The 20641-nt window shown below is 36.5% G+C and overlaps 1 protein-coding gene across 3 annotated transcripts; it reads left to right on the top strand.

Annotated features, from left to right (window-relative positions):
• Nucleotides 1-950: 950 nt before the first annotated feature.
• Nucleotides 951-5270, top strand: gnpda2 (glucosamine-6-phosphate deaminase 2). 3 transcript variants are annotated; one of them, XM_023353380.1, is made up of 7 exons: nt 951-1061; nt 1259-1398; nt 1490-1591; nt 3078-3260; nt 3841-4025; nt 4104-4278; nt 4797-5270. In XM_023353380.1, the coding sequence occupies exons 2-7, from the start codon at nt 1275-1277 to the stop codon at nt 4853-4855; spliced, it is 828 nt and encodes a 275-aa protein (XP_023209148.1). In that variant the 5' UTR covers nt 951-1061; nt 1259-1274; the 3' UTR covers nt 4856-5270. The 3 variants fall into 3 exon arrangements, with proteins under 3 accessions (XP_023209148.1, XP_005797779.1, XP_023209150.1); XM_005797722.3 differs by having other exon boundaries at nt 952-1061; nt 1274-1398; XM_023353382.1 differs by having other exon boundaries at nt 968-1061; nt 1271-1398.
• The last annotated feature ends 15371 nt before the right edge of the window (nt 5271-20641 follow it).

Genomic DNA, 20641 nt, shown 5'->3' with positions numbered 1-20641 from the left:
ACTTTGGTGTAGAGTCAACACCAAAGTAGAGGTTTTGGTGTAGACTAGTATCAACTAGTCCTTGATATAAGGATTAGTTGACACTCCAGTAAGTGAGAGCAGCAACAATATCAGTACCAGTCCAGTTTATTGATGTTTATACTTATTTCATAATGTTTAATTTTGAACATTTTGGTCTTCCATATATTTGGATCTCAATGCGATTTTGAATACAGTTACATTTCTGTGTGAGAGAATAGCAGGAATGACCAATTAATATGCCTGCTTAATACAAATTATGTGCGAGGGAAATGCGTAAGTCAGGTAAAGAAGTGAAGTAATGGTTTTTTTAATTAAAATTGATTCATGTTGATTTCATCTTTATCTTTACTCTGTGAGATGAGAGCTAAGGTCTTTGTCAGATAAACTGAGCCTGAAGAAACAGTGCTCAGGAATTTAGATATATTGATCACTAGCTGTTGCATTAAAGGTAAATTACAAAAGTTAGATAAAGTCATGTTATTGGACTATGAATCAGTGTTTTAAGATGAAAAAATCCATATTGAGATTTTTTTCTAAAAATGAAAAATATGTAATTCATTCTGACTTTCATTAAATGACTAGTGATTCTTACATTTAATCTTAAACAATTTACAGCGTATAAGGAAGAACAAATGATTAAGCAGATGACAATTTTAAAGAGATTATTAACCAACCATCTCCCTCAATGTAGTCATGCAGAAGCAGAAAAAATGGGTAAAGTTTGTATAGAGTCCATAAAGAAATGCAGCATTGGAATCTTTCCCTGACCAGATGTAAAAACCCAAAATTCACACATCCACCTTAAAATAAACTTGCAATGTTGTGGAGCTTTTTTTTTAAACACAGTAAAAGTCTATACGTCATTCTTTTTTTCTAATGTGCGTTTTTTTTTTTTTTTTTTTTTTTTGCTTCAGATTTTTGACACTAGCGGACTTCCATAGGTTCCGCTTTAAACTCACTTAACCCGCTGTTGGTCATGTGAGTTAGGAGGCTGCAGTCTGCTGTGTACAGTTTGATTAGAACCAGCGGGATTTTAGCAGGTAACGCTGCTCTGTTTTATTATTCTGGTGTTGAAAACAACTAGTAGCTGCAGAATAATGACATAATAATAATAATTAACAACAGAGAATAAGTTAACGTTGAACAACTGCAGGAGTTTCCGTACATACTAGCGTTAGCTCCAATATCAGTTCTTGTTTATGGTTGTGATATAAGTGTATTCCCTTTGTTCACTGAGGGCTCTTATCAGCAGCATGAGGCTGGTGATTCTGGACGATTATGAACTGGCCAGTGAGTGGGCAGCTAAATACATCCGAAACAGGATCGTCGAGTTCAAACCTTCTGCAGACAGATACTTTACTTTGGGTTTACCCACAGGTAAACAGACTCTCTTTTACTGTATTTCTCTCCGTAGCCTTATTTGTGATTTCACTGGCTCTAATGCGCCATGATTCTGGCTTTGTTTCAGGCAGCACTCCGTACGGCTGTTACCAGAAGTTAATAGAGTTCCACAGAAGTGGAGACCTTTCCTTTAAGTATGTGAAAACCTTCAATATGGATGAGTACGTAGGTGAGTGCAATTTACTGCGCCTGTCGGAACACAACCAGTAGAGCTGGAAGTACAGGAAAATGTGCTGTTTTTTCTGTACATGGCTATTCTAGTTCACTAAAATAACGGAATGCACAGCCTGCACCTGTATGAAATAGTCGTGTTTGATTCAACCTAAACTCTCCAGAAAACATGGACTGCACATAAACACACCATCTCCTTTTGTGATATATGCCTATGGCAACATCATGCTGTGGGGATGCTTGTTCATCAGTTGGAAAATAGGCAGTGTCCTAGAAGAAAATTGGTTTAAGCAAAAACACTTGAGACTTGGGTGGAGATCTGCATTCCAACAGGGCAATATCTCTAAACATACAGCGTGCGCTATAAAAGAACTGTTTCAATTAAAGCATGTTTATGTGTTAGAATGACACTATCAGGGCTCAGAGGATATGACCTGAAAATTGATGTTCACGGTAATACTGCACGATTTTGGGGGAAAAAAAGAACGGTGATGTATGATGATGTGGGCGACAGCTCCGACACATAAATACTGTAGAATCTAAATAGAGAATGGTGGTTTGGGATTCTAGGAGGAAACAAGAAATGCTATAACTGTATCTCAGTAACATGGTTTTTACTGACCATGTTGCATCTGGAAAGATTTGCTTTTTCAGCAAAAAAATAAACAACTTTGTTGTAGCTTCCTAATATATGAACCAGAACATTTTAAAACAATTTCTTATTCAATAAGGAACACATATAATAATATCAAAGAGCACCTGAAATCTACTTAAATGCTTATCTAATTTTTTTTGCAGTTAAAGGAGTTTTTTACATCATTGATATTTAGTATTTTGCAACAATGATACATTTGCGAGACATTGTACCGCCCTTGCAGAGGCTCTTTCCTACTTTACTCTCTTACTACTTTGAGGGTATTTTGCAGAGAAGAATGGGCAGAAATCTCAGTCTCAATTTGTAAATGGAAACTTCTAAACAAATTGTATTATGTACATCATTAAACTTTTAGTAAAAAGTGGTTGGCAAAAAATGTAAATTGAAGTTATTTCAGCCATTCTGATTTTTCATTTTTCCCCCCTCATGTCTGTTTTGTTGCTTGGATTAAATCTGTTGTTTGAATAAAACCTTTCTGTAGGGTTTTGTTTTTATCTTTCTCCACCTCCTCCCAGGCTGACGTTTCTCTGCTGACAGAGACAAGAATTCTGCCGTCTGTGCAGCTGAATCGATTAGATCAAATTTCAGTCACAAAAGTTAGTGGGGAAAAAAACAAAATACAGGCGGTTTGAAGCAAAATTACCTGATGCTTGCAAAATTTTCTTAACACCCTGTTAATTTCTAAAATTTATTTGCAAAAACGCCAGATTTTTATGTGACCATAACAAGTTAATTCCTGGAAGAAATCAAACGTGTATTCCTCGAGTGTTCACCAGCTGGAGACTGTTGGTCGTCTTCTCTTATTGACACAAACGTTTTCGTCCTGCAGGTCTGCCTCGTGTTCATCCGGAGAGCTACCACTCCTACATGTGGAACAACTTCTTTAAGCACATCGACATCGATCCGGCCAACGCTCACATCCTGGATGGGAATGCAGAGAACCTAGAGGCTGAGTGCAATGCTTATGAACAGAAGATCGCTGCGGCTGGAGGGATCGAGCTGTTTGTTGGAGGTGAAAATTAAAGATTTTTTATTCATGGTTGTGCAGCTAATGTTCATTTTGATACAGATTTTAACTGATTACAATTTATCTACTAAAAGCTGTAATTTAAAATAAAATGGATCATGAAAATATTTTTTACAGTCTCTTGTTAGGTAAATTAGGAGCATAGGAGAATACTCACATTTTGTAAGACAGCAGTTGTTGAAAAACAAGATTTTTCAGCTTCAAAACAAAGCTGATAAGACTTCAGTTAAACATTCAAAACTGTTCTTAAAACATTATATTAGCTGCCAGTGCAACTAAACAGTAGTCTTCTTCTATAAACCTTAAAGATCTAGATACTTGGATACTTAGCAGGGATTTCAACAAGATTTCCAAGTCCAGGATATTTAACTGGCTGGCCATAGTTGAAACATCTGAAAATGGTTGACTTTGATTCTTCACTCAGTAACAATGTCCACACCAAAGAGTGGTGCTTAGATGATGTTTAGTGACTTGGTATGTCTTAGTCTCGTGCATTTCCTGATGTGTTTCTGAAAGTTTTCATGTTGACATGCGGTGTCTTGAATCTCTCATCCCCTCCTCACAGGAATTGGCCCTGATGGCCACATTGCCTTCAACGAACCCGGCTCCAGCCTCGTTTCCAGGACCAGAGTTAAAACTCTGGCGAAGGACACCATCGTGGCGAACGCTCGTTTCTTTGGCAACGACCTCTCCAAGGTTCCTACCATGGCTCTGACAGTGGGAGTGGGAACCGTAATGGACGCCAAGGAGGTCAGCCCACCCTGTTCCCCCCAGACATGGAAGCCCTGCCTCCACCTCATTGGGTTTTATTCTCCTGTTCTCCTTCAGGTAATGATTCTGATCACAGGAGCTCACAAAGCATTCGCTCTGTACAAGGCCATCGAAGAGGGGGTGAACCACATGTGGACAGTGTCGGCCTTCCAGCAGCACCCGCACACTATCTTTGTGTGCGACGAGGACGCCACGCTGGAACTACGTGTCAAAACTGTGAAATACTTCAAAGGTACTGGCACATCCTGTTTATGTAAATGGGGTGGACGATGTCTCTATATTGGATTTTTTCTGGGTTCTTGGAGAGCTTTGTATACAAGAAGAAACATTTCAGACTTTATTTTGAGTTTAGAGAAGCTAAAATTAGATTATCTGATCTCTCCTTGTAATTCTCATCAGAACTGTTTTTGCAGTTTTAGATTAGCTAAAGGCTTTAGATTTAAATTATTCAGTTTTATGATTTCAAATAATCCCAACACACCAGCCTTAATGTAACAAATGCAATGGGGTAGTTTTTCTATATCACTCTAGAATAGAATATTTAATATTTTAACAATATTGCAGAAGTGAAAGATTTTTTGGATACATTTTTAATGAGATTTAAACAGCATTTGCTGGTCAATAAGTTTACAGTTTTCCTGTAAAGTTATCCTGTAAAGAAACATGTCAACCATGTTTCCAGATTCAGTAACATTTTTTCATCTCTGCTACAGAACTATGCATCTAATATTTGTGTTTTTTTTACTGTAGGTTTAATGCATGTTCACAATCGACTGGTGGATCCAGTTCTCAGCATAAAGGACCAGTGAAATAAAGAGAAGATGTCGCTGGATGATTCATACTGGTAGAGTTCCACAACCAAGGAGCTTTTATTGTTACTGCCAAATAGCTACATGATGTTACTGAGAGCCAGCAGGTCAAGTGTGTTTGAAATCCAATTATGAAACTAGTTTTATTCTGTAATTGAGGAACTAGAGAATTTTAAAATCAAAACACTCCCTCTTTTGTGAGTTATCAACTTCTATAAAGACTTTTCTTTTTATCGTTCCAGCATTCCTTTCATGTTTTTCTCCTTAAGTTACCTTCCCACTTGGGCTTTTTGCACACACTAGTACTGTAGTCACTTCATATTTTACAATAGGAAAAAAACAAGTTTGTTAATTAGGATTTTACTCATTTTTGTCTTTCAGAAATGCAAAATAAAAGATGTCTTTATTAAATCAAGAGAAATGTATTCCTTGTAATAAAATGCTTTGGCATCTCTCTCTATATGTTGAGGGGCATTTAGAGTTTTTCCACAGGGGGCAGTAATCCGAAAGCTTTGAGAACATTTAATTTGTTTCGTTAACTCAACCACTAAGCAAAACCCATAGAGTTTAGTTACACAGTGATGTTTTTGAGCCTTTGTTTATAATTAATGTAGATGTTCTGCTTACAGCTAATAAAAACATAATGTTTAAGATAAAAATTTATCATACATATTTTATATATGTGGGCTTAATTAAAAGTTTAATACTTGCTAAAAGCTTATTTTCAGAAGGTTTGCCAATAAGCTTGACAGGAGCCTGCAGTTCCTTTTACTGAGATGAATCTGCATGTCTTGTGTGATTTTGTGTGGCAGATTTTGTTTTACACACTTATACATCACAAACTCTCAGTAACAGGTTTCAGAGGAACAAAATGAAACATTAAAGAGTTGGATTTATGCCTAATTTATTTCCATAAGTTTTTATACTTTAGTTTAATATAATTGTATAAAATCCTTTTTAAAATGACTTGGCAGAAACAAAAAATTGCAAAGGAGGGAGAGATGATTTGTTTTAATGAACATTATGGTATTTCAAATAAAAAAAACAAATATTGAACATCAGCAAAGTTATTTTCATTTAGTTGAGTATTAGTTGAGTATATTAATAATTTTTAATATTAATATTATTAAAGTATTACATTTAGTTGAGTACTTAAATTTCTTCTCACAAAACAAATCTGATATCAAGATTGAACTGCCTGAAAACTGGCAAGGCATAGAGTTAAAGATCAGATGGCTAAGCAGAATGTGATGCAACTGTTCTAACAGTCTGTGTGAGTGACAAGCACGTTTACAGATTGATGATCTATCTGCTACAATGGTGCTGTTCATTTCAGCAGCTTGTATCCAGAATACTGTTTGCTCTTTAGTGTCTAATTCAAGATTTATATTGTATGACCAGAGAGTTTTGATAAAAGTGTATGTCAAATCGCCAAGTGGGTTTTAAATCTGGAAATATCTTTAGATATCAATGTGGCCAGTGAACACGGTGCAACAATGAGCCATCCTCAAACACTATTATACACACCTCAGTGACTCAAACACTTTGTAATCAGAAATATTGTATTCTGTGTTGTAGACTGAATATAATTTATGCAAATTAAAGACACCACAATGAGCATCTGTACTCATTAGTGTTGCACTGATAAATCATTATGTTCACTAAGCTGAGCCCATAGAAAGAGTCTGTTTTCACTGACTGTGTTAATTATCAGCTGCAGCTTCATCAGGACAGAGACGTCACATCAATAGCTGGTTTTTAAAAAAAGCTCTGAGATCCAACACCTGTTGAATTCAACACAAAGCAAAGCACAGCTGAACGCGTTGCAGCAGGAAATGACTTATGTAGTCATCTTAAATGCAAAAATGCCAGAAAAAAGTTATTTGTAATGATCTTTGATGGGGGTTTTTTTTGCTGTTGTTTTTTTTTAAAGAAAAGTCCAGCAGAGATTTTATATTAATGTATACTGCCACAAAGACCACATCTATTTACCAGGGCTGTCTATTAATTTTTCACCTAGAAAATGAAAATCTGCATTCTGCACGTAATGCAAAGGTGTGGCTCAGAAATCTGAGGGCTTGACTTTTAAACTGACCTCAGTCAGAAAAGTTGGATTTAGAAATCAAAATGAAAGCCTTTTAAGGTGCTGCTGAGCATCATAGAATGTTATATCTTATGCATAGAAGACATTTCTTATGATGATTTCATTTAGTATAAATTAAATTAATTAGCGGCTTTGATGTATAGAGCGTAGCCTATAAAAAACACCAGCAGACAAAGAGAGTGATATATGACTTAAGTAAACATCTATCTTGAAAAGTTTGTTCCTAATTACTGAACAGAAAGAACACAGTAGCTTCAAGAGTTAGATTAGAAAAATACTAAACATGTATTGTGGTCAGAATTTCCAGATGGAAATCTTTGTCTTGACTCTAGAGTAACATTCATGTAGGAACCATCACTGACTTTAAGACGTGTTTGCAAGATAAATTGAACAATATCTGAAAGATAATGACTTGGTTTTCTTAATGTCAGAACATTTTCTGTCTAATGCAGGTACAGATGGAATATTGACAAATTAAATGGATTTGAAATATTTAATATCTTAGGTCCGTGTTGTTGGCAATAAATTGCAAATGAAAATTCTTGAACTTTTCCACTTACTCTGAAGTTTCCTTTATTTGTCGAAACTAAAATGAGACAGGCTCCAAACACTAGATGGCAGCAGAGTATCATACCGTCATGGTGAGCTTTCGGCTCATTTGAACCTGGCAGCTGATGTTATAATGGAGAAGCGTGATCTGTGGTTTAGTGTTGGTTGTTGGAGATCAGATGGAACTCCATTCACATTACAAAGACCTCGCACTGTCACATTGAGTTTATCTTCAGGATGATCTCAGCTGTTTTGTGTTCTGGAAACACGTTTTCCAGACAACTGGTTCATCAGCTCAGAGTTTCTCTCAGAACCAGCCTGATCATAAACAGGCACCTTTTACATTTTATAATATCTGAATCCTCTGCAGCTGATTAGATATGACATGGATGAACATCGAATAATGACTGAATGTGGTCAGAGCTGATTGAATATGATAGCAATGTTCCTGCACTTTTGTTCATTTTCTCACATGGACCAGTCAGAGTCTGATGACTGAAATAGATCAATAAACCCGTAGGGATGTAAATAAACCCAAAGAATCAGCAGGAGTTGATGTTAGCTGTCTCTCATTACTTTCTGGGCCAGTTTTCAGTCCATTACTTCTCACTGATGACCTTCTTTTTTTCCTAACAGAACTTGATGTGATAATAATCAGCCCTTGTAACAGTGATTTATCAGCAGGTGCTGTTCTTGATGGTCCACTTTGTTGATCTGTAGTCCATCTGTGTAGCTTAGCCTCAGGCTGAGACAGTAAGTGTTCACTGTATGTGTCATTTAAAGTTAGCCCATGTCATATCTGTTTTCTATTGGAAACTAAACACTGGTACAAATGATTATCAAGATGAAGTAAACTTAGAATACTTCTTGCCAGAAATTCATCTGACATCAATTGAAAGAAACTAATGAAGAAAGAAATTATGATTCAACATGCAACTCCAATGATGCTTAAAAAGTTTAAAATAACTTGGACGGTGGATTCCAACGATTTGTGCTCCGAACCTCAGATATTGTCATGAGCATATGAAAGAAGAAAACCATGTATTCAGAAAATGTCAGGGATTAGATTGTAGAAAAAGTTTAAAGAATGGTTAAGTTCTAAAACAATATTCCAAGTTTTGGACATCTCTTAGAGCTCGATTTAGATTTTCATTTCAAACAGAAAAGTTATAATCTATGAATAATTTTCATCTTACCTCAAAGCTGTGTAGTACCTTGACTTACCCAATCACATAAAAGTTTTCACAAAATCTGAGAAATTTCAAAGTTCCAATCTCCAACGCCCTGTAGATGTGGCACACATTGTTTTTTTTTTCTCAAACATCACTATTACCAAGCCTTCATAATCAGATCCAACATGCATATTACATCCTAATAAGTTTATTATGCCTGGAAATCATTTACATAATGAGCAAACTGATGAGCATCCAGGTTGATGAAGATTGGTTCATCTGAATGTGACATTTCTGCTCCTTTTTATTCAAATGAGACTCTTTAAAATGGAAATTGGAAATTGCAAAGCAGTCTGTAAATATATTTAAGACTAAATGAAAGCGAACAAATATGCATCCATCTTATTTTTAATCATATAGCTGATATATGAACAGCTTTTCACCAAGCTCCTGAGAGGCATGGAAACTTTGACGAGTCTAAGTGTGAATAATGGGAAGCTTCAGGAAGCCTCCTGAGGGGGAAAGTTTAGTTTGATTAAACTCCAAGCAGTCAAAGATGACGACTTATGACAGCTGGAGACTCGATTCAGTTCCAGGCAGCAGCTAAAGTGGCTCCTTGTGGGTTTCACGAGCTTTCTCAGAGGTCTGTCCTGCAGAACTAAATCTGCAGCAGATGTTAGGCTGATGCCCAGCTGATATTTACTGGTGCATCAGGGGGAAACTGCCTCATCAGTTTATTTACACCAGAAATAATTAGTGTTCTCATACTTCAGGCACATACATTGTACAATCCTGAGTACACTGGATGAGGTGGGGGGAAATGAAACACATTAAATAGAAGACAAGGTCTAGTTTTGAAATATTTGTAGCTGTTTTTGATATTTTCCTGTTAGGCATCTAATATTCTCAACTATTTCCTGTGATGCCTTCCAGCTCTGTACATCTGTCTCTCATCCACAATCAGTGCACCTGTCTTCAGTCAGTAATCCATGTGCTAAGTTCTTAAGTTCCCCGGTTTCCAGCAGTTCCTGCTACTTGTCATTATAATTTTGGCTTTGGATTTTATTACTTTCAAGGTTGGACTAAATGGCACATAAAATGTACAAAACTCTTTTAATTTAAAGGGCATTTGCCAGCATACTTACTAGCATGAAAATCTGTAAAAATGAAAGAAATGTATTAAAAAAGTACAACTGAGATTCATGAGACTTTCAAAGATAAATAAATTTAAAATGAACATTTCTGAAATATAAATAGCCTTTTGAGGCGTTCCCACTAAAACAGGATGCATTTTCCTGTATTGACTGACCCAGCTTGAGGCTCATGACTCACCATGGTTTCAGACAGAAAACAGATTTTCTTAATTTGATCAAATCTTTTTTAAAGTGGATATGTTGAATGAATGTGAAATACATTTGTAAAGATACAGATATATGTCTTAATCTTACATACATCATTCCACATAGCACAACTCTTTAGCTCTGGCCTCAATTTAAAATGCTGTATTGATCAAAGCCCTCTTTTTTTTATTAAGAGAAGACTTGTTTTGTTGCGCCATCTGTCTTCAAATTAGACATGATCTTTCTGTTATTTTAAAACTAATTTTTGATTTGTAAAGCATCTCTTTCATGTCGCAGATCCACGCTGCGTTTTCACTTCTGAGAAATAATAATAAAAAAAAGCTCTTGAATTTCTAAGATTATTTCTGTAAAACCAATTTTATCCAAACAGATATTTTTCCACCTGACTGTGAATCATCAGCACATCATGTCTGCTGCACATGTTGACGCAGGAAGCCGGTTCTGACCCGACTGCAGCTCACTGAGTATGCTATTCATGGTCAGTGTGGCTGTCTGGTCTGCTTCCATGGAAACTGAAATTTCTGTGATCAGGAGAATGAAAGTAATTCTACACATCTGACACAACACACCAGTTTTACTGCAGGAGTCTATTTTTTTTTTTACCAGTTTCTCCTCTCTCACTGATTGGCAGATGTTTGAATGTCAACAACAAGCTGTTTTCAGAGTCTGTTTCATCACAGGAACACAACGAGGCTGTTGTGTCTCTACATTTGTACCTTTGTACAAATAAAGATTTGCTTTGCATCATGAATCGATTGATGTCCACCCGTTGAACTATCTAAGATAGTCAGCCCAGCATATTCTTATTTCCAACTTTTCATAGAGACCATTTGAAAACAAATTGCATGGGACTTCTTCGCAGACACGCCGCATGTCTACAGCGTTGTTGTGAACAAACAACCAAAAATAAAAAAGGAAAACAGAACAGATGCAGGTGATCATCACCAAACTCATCCATAAGCTTTGCTTTTTTTGTAGTCCTACATGTCACATTAAAGGTCCTGCCGAACTCTTTCAAACACAGATGCTACGACCACAGACTTTGAATAGGCCAATGGTAACTAGTGCAGTTGCTGAGGCTTTCACTTCTGCACACTGAAATCTTCGTCCAATCTTTTTTGCAAAACAGTTCAAACTAATTTAGATTATGTCTGTTGTAAATGGTTATTTTAGTAATAGAATAATCATTCTGACTATTAATCGAGTAATAAACAATTTCAGCAATATTGGTAAATTCTCTCAGATATTGGCACAAAGTTTCATAATGGCGCATCCTTAACAATTACACTTCTGTAGCTTGAAAAATTTACCAGTCACAATAACAGCTCACTTTTTAAGTCAACCTGAACAAAAAATACACAAAACTCTAAAATTATATTCTGTGTAACAATAAAAATATAAAAGCATTCTCACAAAGTCACTTAAAAATAGGTGCATGCTTCAGTTTTTAGTTCATGCAAAAAACTTAGCTATACAAAGTGAACCTTCCCTTTGCATAGCTTTTGTGTTCATGTGAGCGACAGGAACTAACACACAGGAACACATGCCAGCTTTGTAGTAATGTTCGCCACAGTTCACTCTGCTACCCATTTATTGCAACCAGGATAGTAAGAAATTCAATTTTCAGTTTTTTCCTAATACCCACTTGAGCTTAGCATCAGCTACAATGCACATACATACATTCCTGAGCTGAGTCAACCGTTGGTAAGGACATTGGAAGAGATACACATAGTGTTAGAGAGACAAGCTGACACATCATTACACTCTGAAATGGGTGAAGCAGGAAGGAGCACCTGAGGTCTGAGATAACACCAACAAGGGTCTGTTCACAACCCCAGACATCTGGACTGAACAGTAACCACCACAGGAAGAACTGACAGGAGATGGTAAAATGGGACAAGAATCCACAGTAAAAACTCTAAATACTTTTACAAGATGTAAAAACTCTTTAACTTGAACTGTTTATCAGTTGATTTTGACTAAATATTTATCTGAATATTGATAAAACAATATTTTATTGATTAATGATGCAAATACATTTTACTAAATTCATAAATGAGAAATTGTATTAAAATATACATGTTCCATTATATTAAAGTCTAAATGGTGTAAATATACAGTATTGCACTTTTTCCGCTAATTTTTATTAAAAAGTAAATCAAGAAAGGCACTTAAAGGCTTAAAATATACAACTGTCACGATACAAACATTTTCACCTTTTCACTAATTTCAGGTTTTATGTTAGTGGCTGAATCTGCATTTGTGGCCATTAATGCAGCGCCTACATAATGAGAAATGAAGCATCTGCTCTCCTTTTAATTAATTTCTGAAATCATACCAGTGGATTTAATCTTACTGAAGACATCTGTTTAACCATGTGGATGATTGAGAATCTGAGAAACTTTTAGTTTGTTGGACAGGCTGCAGGAAGAGTCAGGGAAGCCAAACTTCTCGGTCCACTGATAGAAAAAATAAGATGGAAGACCCAGAAGGATAGAGTATGGAAAATCAGTCATTCCACTCAGTTCAGATGTTTTCTGAACTGAGTGGTGATTAAAAAGAGTCTTTGTCACTATATTTATCTTAAAAATCTGTTTACTTTTGCTTGCATATCCCTGAAGGCATCCCCTGCAGCTAGACATGAATAACTGAGACTTTGCTCCTGAAGGGGATTTATGATTCCAAACCTGGAGAGACTCAGCTTCCATTGTGTTGCACAATATGCTTCTTAAATAATGAGGCTTGTTGCATTAATAAATCATGTGGCATCTGAAGGAGTGCAGATTGATATTCTATGTGTTTAACCGTGAGGCGGTGTGTTGATTGATCTAAACTCGCTGGTTTTACAAAATAGGAAAGAACTCAAATAAACCCTACCCTGGTAAAGTATTCACACCCTTGAAGTTTATCCACTTTGTGTCATATTACAACCACAACCATCAGCATATTACTTGGAGATTTTAAGTGATTGGCCATCATAAAGTAATGGATATTTGTGTTATGAAAAAAAAAGGAAACATGGCTTAAAGCTTTCTACACATAAAAATTTGAACTTCTTCATTATTCCCAATTTTACTTTCAAATCTCAAATCTGGTGTCATATCATCATCACATCATCAGTGGTATTTGACACCTTCCTGAAGCATTCGCTAAAAATGAAATGACAGCCTTCGAGCTTCAATGGTTAAAATCCAACCTGCAGAATAGAATTAGAAGATGAACTCTTCTTGCAGACACAAAATGATTGCTCAGTCAAACTTCATTGGTCTTTGATTGACAATGAAAACACTGAGCCTGTCACTGTGCTACATTAAAATATCCCAGAGGAAACATTGAATCTGGTTCTCATCATTTTTCTCCATGTCACACGGTTGGATAAACACTTTTTGTCAAGAAGAAATGGAAATCGCATGAGAAAATAGACTTTGTCCTTCTATGATTCATTCAAATAAGCCTACATATATTCAGTTACTCCATTATGGATTAAATTGCCAGCATTTTTCTGGAAGAATAAACCACAGACGTTTTCTTGTCTCAACTGCAGTGGTCTCAAACTCCAGTCCTGAAGGGCAGTTTTGCCATTTAAATCCACTGTGTACGACAAGGGACACATCTAAAAGTAAAAGGAATGCAGTTTGAGACCACTGCTTTAAGTCAATGCAAAGATTATGCTCTTATGACAGAAGTCTGTTACATATTGACACATTTCAGTTAAGAAAACATTGACAAACCTAAAAAGGATCTTTTGTGAAATTCTAGCCAGAATATATCCACTAATAGCGCTATATACAGAAAGATTTTGATTTTGAGTTTGGCTTGAGTTGCTAAATAGTTCAAATCTGCTGAAACAGGACTTAGTCTAACTACTTATTAAACGTCCACTACTCTACTTTTTTCTCTTCAAACTCAACGTGACATGATATCTATCTCTGTTCTTAGGCCATTTAACCTATTTTTGGGGGTAGCAAGCCAAAGTCAGCATGCTGGGTAAAATCCCACTGGATCAAATTAACCCTGACTATTGGTCCATTTTGAGCCACTATGATGTTTTAGAAAACAAACCCAAATTAAATTGTTTTGTACCAAGCTGTTTTAACAGTTGGTGGTCTCAAACGTTTCATGGTGATATTCACCTTGAGACTTCCTGAACTGTTTAGGTGTTTTGTTTGTGCAGGTTCAGCTAAATGGCTAAGAGTCTGAAAGTCCTTCAGACTCATATATATCCTTCAATATATATGAGGGTAAACAACGTAGAAGATGCTGGGACTTTGACCAGTGCTATTTGTCTCCTTCATAAATTACCACTTAGTCTGCTATAAGGTCCAAACCACACATTAGGCTGTTACCACAAATGTAAAGTTTGGAAAGTCGATGGCAGTTTAAATCCATATTTGGGTAAAACAGAAACATGCTATTGCGATCTCGTGGTTGGTCTGTGATAGGTTTATTTTGTCCTAACCTGCAAAGAATCAGCCAGAGACAGAGATTAGTTTTCTTTTCTTTTCTGCAGAACAGGAGAATTGAGAGCAGACGCGACGAATCGCTGTCAAACACTGTCTGGAATCAATTCTGCCAGATCTTTCTTTGCATTTCTCTTTATTGTATAGAAAAAGGAGGTTGGGCTTCTTCACACAGTCACACAGAGAATTGACCAACCGTCTTTACATTCTGAAACCTCCTGTGGACATGCCCTTACAAGGGCATGTGACTGACCACAACTAATCAGTTACATATGGAACTAATAACACATGAATGTTTTAACGTTTTTAGCTTCCAAGCAAACATCCTAAACAAAGTTAATAATATACTATACTACAAAAGAAAGAGAAGTTAAGTAAATATAAAAAGAATAATAATATGAGAGTAATAATATGAGAGTAATAATATGAGAGTAATAATATGAAAACATAACTTGTAAAATAAACTCATAAGTAAATGAACAGGAGGATAATTTTTCTAACAGTCTGGGTCCAAACGATACTCTATTTGGGCCCAGCTCCTAATCTTTAGGTTACTTAGCTCACTTTGCCACTTCAGGTTATCTTTCCTGCACAAAGTCGAGTTTTGTCGACACTTTTTGCTCAGTGAAGTAATCCCTCATGCTGTCAAAATAAGCACCCCAATTAAGCAGCACCTAAGGCTTCAATGTAGAGGGAAATTAATGTAATCTATTGCCTCCACACCGCTGGTTTGCAGTGCTGCAGAACATTTGGTGGAAGATTGGATAAATGGTACATTTCTTCTTCATTCTTTAAAAAGGCAAAGGCCATCAAGTAAAGTATTGCCACGGACATATATGTCTCATACATTTTTCATTATGCATTTCAGTGAACGAATGGCATGCCACACTTCCCCCCGGGTGCCTCATGGATCTGCAACCAGAGAGATTTCTGCTAGGGCTGCTAAGATTAGCTCTATTATTTATTAAAGCTGATAGATTGTAAATGTCTACATGAAAATGTCCCATGTCTATCTTTATCTCCCTGATCTCTGTGTGTGGGTGGATAACTACTTGTACAACAGATCCTGTGAGACGAGAACTGAGGTTTTAGATAGCAGAAAATCTAATTTAGATCCAAATTCTACGTCCCGAGATGCATGTCAAACCAGAATAATGACCTTATTTCTTTCAGAACACATGCATAGAATGCAAAGACAGGAAACTCCTTATATTTCATAATCTGAAAGAAAAAAATCTTGGTAGGCTCAGCTGGTGAAAGGCTCTGCTAGGAATCCTCAAAGGGTCCAAAGCTGGAGACACGTGAGGATGCATAAAAAGGGATTTATCATCCTTCAGGAGGCTTCAAAACAAGTGCTTTTGGTTTAGTGCCTAAGGGTGGAGTCAGGGGCTTTACACAAAGCAAAGTGTGCTGTAAAATATTTAACTATGTCCGAATCTTACTGACTGCTAGTCCAACTTTTCTACTAAAAGAAAACACAGCCTGTTGTTGTATTCCTCCATTAAAGCTTGGGTACTTTTATAAAATTTTATTTACATATTTTAAAAATCTGTCATTATGTCTTCACAGGCAGATAATTTGTTAAAAAAAGACCTCCTGCTTCCTCCCTGTTGTGCCACTGCCATTTGCAGATTTAATACACCGAAATAAAAACAACCAAACAGAGCCAGGAGGAGGGTCTTAGCACTGGCAGTTATCCTTGTGTACACACTGCTCACACTCTGCCCCTTTCTCTTTCCTATCCTACAGCTGGTTCACCACAACATAGTGGAGCTTGATTTTTTTTCATGGATTATCTATCTCATCTTATACTGTCATGATGTAGGATCAAATATAACAAATATAGAAAACCCCAACTATTTTTGTAAATGTACCTACTGCAGCTAGAAAGCTACTGTAAAATGCTGAGATTTTCAAACAGATTGCATATTAAGCTTTTCTAATAAGTTAGTAAAGTGCCATCTCTTTCTAACTTCTTACTAGTCAGTGTTAACCTTGCTACCTCTGAGTGATTAACTTCTTTAATGGTGATAACTGAAAGGCTACTTGAAATGGCTCAACAGCACAGTGCTGTGAAGGAAAAAAAAAGTTGTTCAATCTGAATGCAAAAGAGCATATGGAAGATTTGGTAGAAAATAAATGAGTAAGAAACACATTATTAGCAGCCAGGTTTTGAATATAAGGCTAAGAAGCAATACAATGTCAGTGGAAAATGTGTCTCACAAGCTTTAGAAAGCCTTCAGAATGTTGTAGATGTTGATTTTTTTCTCCTTGTTCCTTCTTTTCTTAAAAATAAAACTCATACCTAGCACTGACTCAGTGTGGCATATGGGGAGTTTGTTCTCTTGGCTCTGCAAAAATACACTTAGATGTGTTGTTGTGTTGCTGGGTCACTTTGCCCTCCAGCTGATGTCTACTGCTACTTGCTAGGTTGCTGATAAACATCTTTTCTGTAGGTGGTAAGTGATAATTTTTTGCAACAAATAAAAATGGCTTTAGGGTTTGAAAATACGTTACGTTTTTGGGTGCATAACTTTGCATGAAGTCTGATGAAAGCTATGTGAAACTGGACAGGAACAAAAAGCATTAAATGGCTCCCCACATCTCTAATCTGCATATACTTTAAAAAGAGGTGGGCAGCAGCTGATTAGCTGCTGAGATGAAGCTGAGGAGCTTTGATTGACCTTGTTTAAACTGCTGATGCCAAAAGAACAAAGCTGCCACCGAGTCTGACCCTGAGAGCAGGGCTCACCCAAGCAGGACAAACTAAAAATCTTTACTCCTGTCATTTGAAATCTCCTTCTCTGTGTTCGGAAGCAAACTAAGGTCAAGTCTGACTGTGTGCACATTCGCTGTGAGGTCAGGGTGGGGAGTTGTGTACAGATCTTTACAGAATATTTGGTGTTCATTTTGAGGAAGTGGAGGGACCTGGAAGAAACTTATGACCTGTTAGAGATTATGAAATCAAAGGAGTCTGCAGTTAAGTCTACAGTCTGAATCAAACCCATAAAGATGACCCCATAGAGCCTGTTTCTTTCCTCTTTTTTTCTTGCTTTCTTTTAATCCTACACAGTTCTCTTAAGGTTCCACCATTGTATTTCAAGGATATGCAATTATGGCTGTGACACATTTATCACCTTTTGTTCCGTGCTGTTGTATATTTGCTGTTATGTTTGGGACCACTGACCCAGTCCTTGTTCCTTGTTGGACATATGGCGTTACATTTGACTCGAGAAACCTTTAGTGCCCTGGGGATTTGTTGCTCAACTCAATGGTTTGTACGATGCCCAAATACTTATGCTGCAAAACAAGCCTGATATGAGGTCATTTTTAGGAAAAAGAGACTTTCTCCTTCAAGCCTTGAGAGCATGCAATTTATGTTCAGTCTTCTTCTATTTGTCCTGTCATGAACTTTATAATTTAACCTGTTACTCATGTCTGTAGCATCTGAGACTGAACTAGAACACACTCCTGCAAAGATTGGAAGGTGTCTGATGTGTTTTCTACTTTCTTTAAAATGTCAGGTTTTAAATATTTGAAAATAGCCTTGTAACACTTCAAAGACTGATGGGAATGCACCCCTATTTTCCAGAATAAAACAAAGCTGCACCTTTGTTAGAGATGATAATCCATCAATCAGATTTGATCTGCAGAACATGGCTGTTACTTTCCCTCCATAATCCTTTGGAAGCACTCTGGGTCGACTTTTTAACCTGACTGTATAAGTACAGTAAAAGCGGTTTAACAACTTGATGTAAATAGGGTCTAAAGTGAAGGTGTGTGTTGTTTCAGCCTTTAATTCACATCTAATGCTCAGTGTGACGTTCCTGGAGCTCAAACAGTCTTCCCTTTCAGTCAGTGATAATAACCCTTTGCACAGCCATGTTTACCTTTGTCTTAATGTTAAAAGGTTTCCAGATAAACATGTTATTTCTTTCTGTTTTCATTCCAAGCCTTTTTGTGATGTTTTATAGTGGTTTTGATCAATAGCTTTTTCAGGCTTTCTGAATATCTTTTAATCTTTCTCTTTGAACTTTGGTTATTTTTTTTCAATCATTTTGAGTCTTTGAAGTTTACCTTTTAGGTTTTTATACCACTTCACTTTAATAAGAGCTGTTTGGTTGGTTTTTTAAAATTGAATCTGTATATTTAGATGTTGAATATTTGAATGATTATAGGAGTCTATTTTGCAACAATTATAAAAAAATATTCAAGAAAATTCAATTGCGTAGACCCACATTGAAGAATAAAAACCAAACTGTTTTTATTTTATCTTTTAAATAAAATATAATCTATTTCACTCAGACTGGTTGTAGAATCCAAAATGACTGGCTGGGAGCTGCAGAAAGGTTTTATTTGTTGCTCTCTGACGTTAGTAAAGAACAGATAGTGACAGACAGAAACTTTCCTTTTCAAATACAAGGTGAAGATGATGAGGAGTAACATGAGAGGAAAATTGTCTGAGATCCATTATTCACGTAGCTTGTGACTTTTCCGCTCAGTTTCCCTCCAGACTGAGCCCTTGAATGTTGTTGTTTGTCTTCATTTTAGCATAAACTGTCATCTAGACCATTCAGACGAGAACAAATCAGGAGCATCTCATTACGTTTGCAAACTTCGGGAGATGTCATTAACATTTCTGTTGAGCTTGTTTTGGGGTGTTTTTCCTGAAAATATTTTTGATCAGAAACTGGTTTTAGGATAAGAAGATGCTACAAACAGGTCACTGGTATGTCATAGGCTACATTTATATTCTAATCTTCCCAGCAGGTAGGGCGAAACCCACAAACGTACATAATTTACTCAGAGATAGAAGACCAGAGGGTAAAGCATTGAGCCATGAGAGCAGAGTTAGTCATTCTGGGCAGCCTGTGGGCTTTAGTGTGTTCCTTACATGAGTCAACGGCAGTTTCTTCATCTATGAAACTGAAGAAAAATATGAAAACATATCTGATGAATATGAACACCTGCAGCTCTACATTAAGTTAAAAATACTCTTTACCCAGGCATGTGGGGGAATCGTAAAATCTGAGGAGTCCTTCTAAAAACTTTTTAGCATGGATCCTTTGCCTTTTCCCCCTCCAGAACTGTGACTTTTAAAGAGTTGAGATGATCACTTGGAGTGTTAGCCTCTCTCCAAACAGCTTGATCTCATCGGAGACAGCCAGGTGTGAAGAGAAAACCCTCTGGATGCCCAAAGAGCGTCATTCACATCTAATCCTCTGCAGGCTTGAAGGTCACATCCTCTGCTGTAACAGAGCTGGAGGTTAGAGGACTCCGACCGGCGGTGTTAATCATTTTGTCGAAACACACCTGAGAGGCAGACCAGACTTTCAACAAAGTCTGGCGATAAAAGATTCTTCTGGGATGAAAGTTGAACAAAATTTTGAGGCTGCTGTTTGCCTTTACGGATTTTTAGCACATAAATTAACAGTGGAGATTTTGCAGTGTGACTCCTTCATTTCTAAAACTGCTGTGGAATGTGAAGGAAAGAAATTGATAAACAGCAAAGGAATTTATTTTAGTATTTATCAAATTTATAAATTTTTAATGTAGTTAATCATATTTGGCAATTAAATGTAATAAGTGGAAACAAGTACCACAATTATAATACTTGAATGCTAACGTGTATTGTAATCTGAATTGGAACCAGGTTGCACACAACTCAGGTATGGAGAAATAACCATAATGTTGCCCAGCTTTATATAAAACATTTCAAGGACTATGGATGGATTTGATGAAAAGCCTGATGTGTATACATGCTTTGATTGTTGTAAATTGTTCTGTTACCTCTACCAAGGCTTTCTTACAAAACATTTTAATCCTAATTATTATTATTTATTTATTTTTTCAGTAAAAATCTGTCACTCTGTTTGGACCCAAACCATTCAGATAGCAAAGTCTTCCTTTAACAGAAAAAACTGATTGATTGTTTTCAGGGCCAGCACTTAACTCTTTCCTTGCTGTTACTGCCCATTTGTAGAAACACTATGTTCCTGTTTCCAACATGTCTCTTCCCTGTGTGAAATTCTTTGGTCAGACTTCAGGAAAGATTAAATTTGGTTTGACAACAGGCATCATATTTGCAGAAGAAATGGATGGCACATAGCTACACTTCCTCCAGTCTCTTAAAACAACAT

Source organism: Xiphophorus maculatus, chromosome 19 (assembly GCF_002775205.1).
Source record: "Xiphophorus maculatus strain JP 163 A chromosome 19, X_maculatus-5.0-male, whole genome shotgun sequence".
NCBI classification, from domain to species: Eukaryota; Metazoa; Chordata; class Actinopteri; order Cyprinodontiformes; family Poeciliidae; genus Xiphophorus; species Xiphophorus maculatus.
The sequence above is the reverse complement of the archived record's forward strand: the minus strand, read 5'-3'. Positions and strand labels throughout refer to the sequence as shown.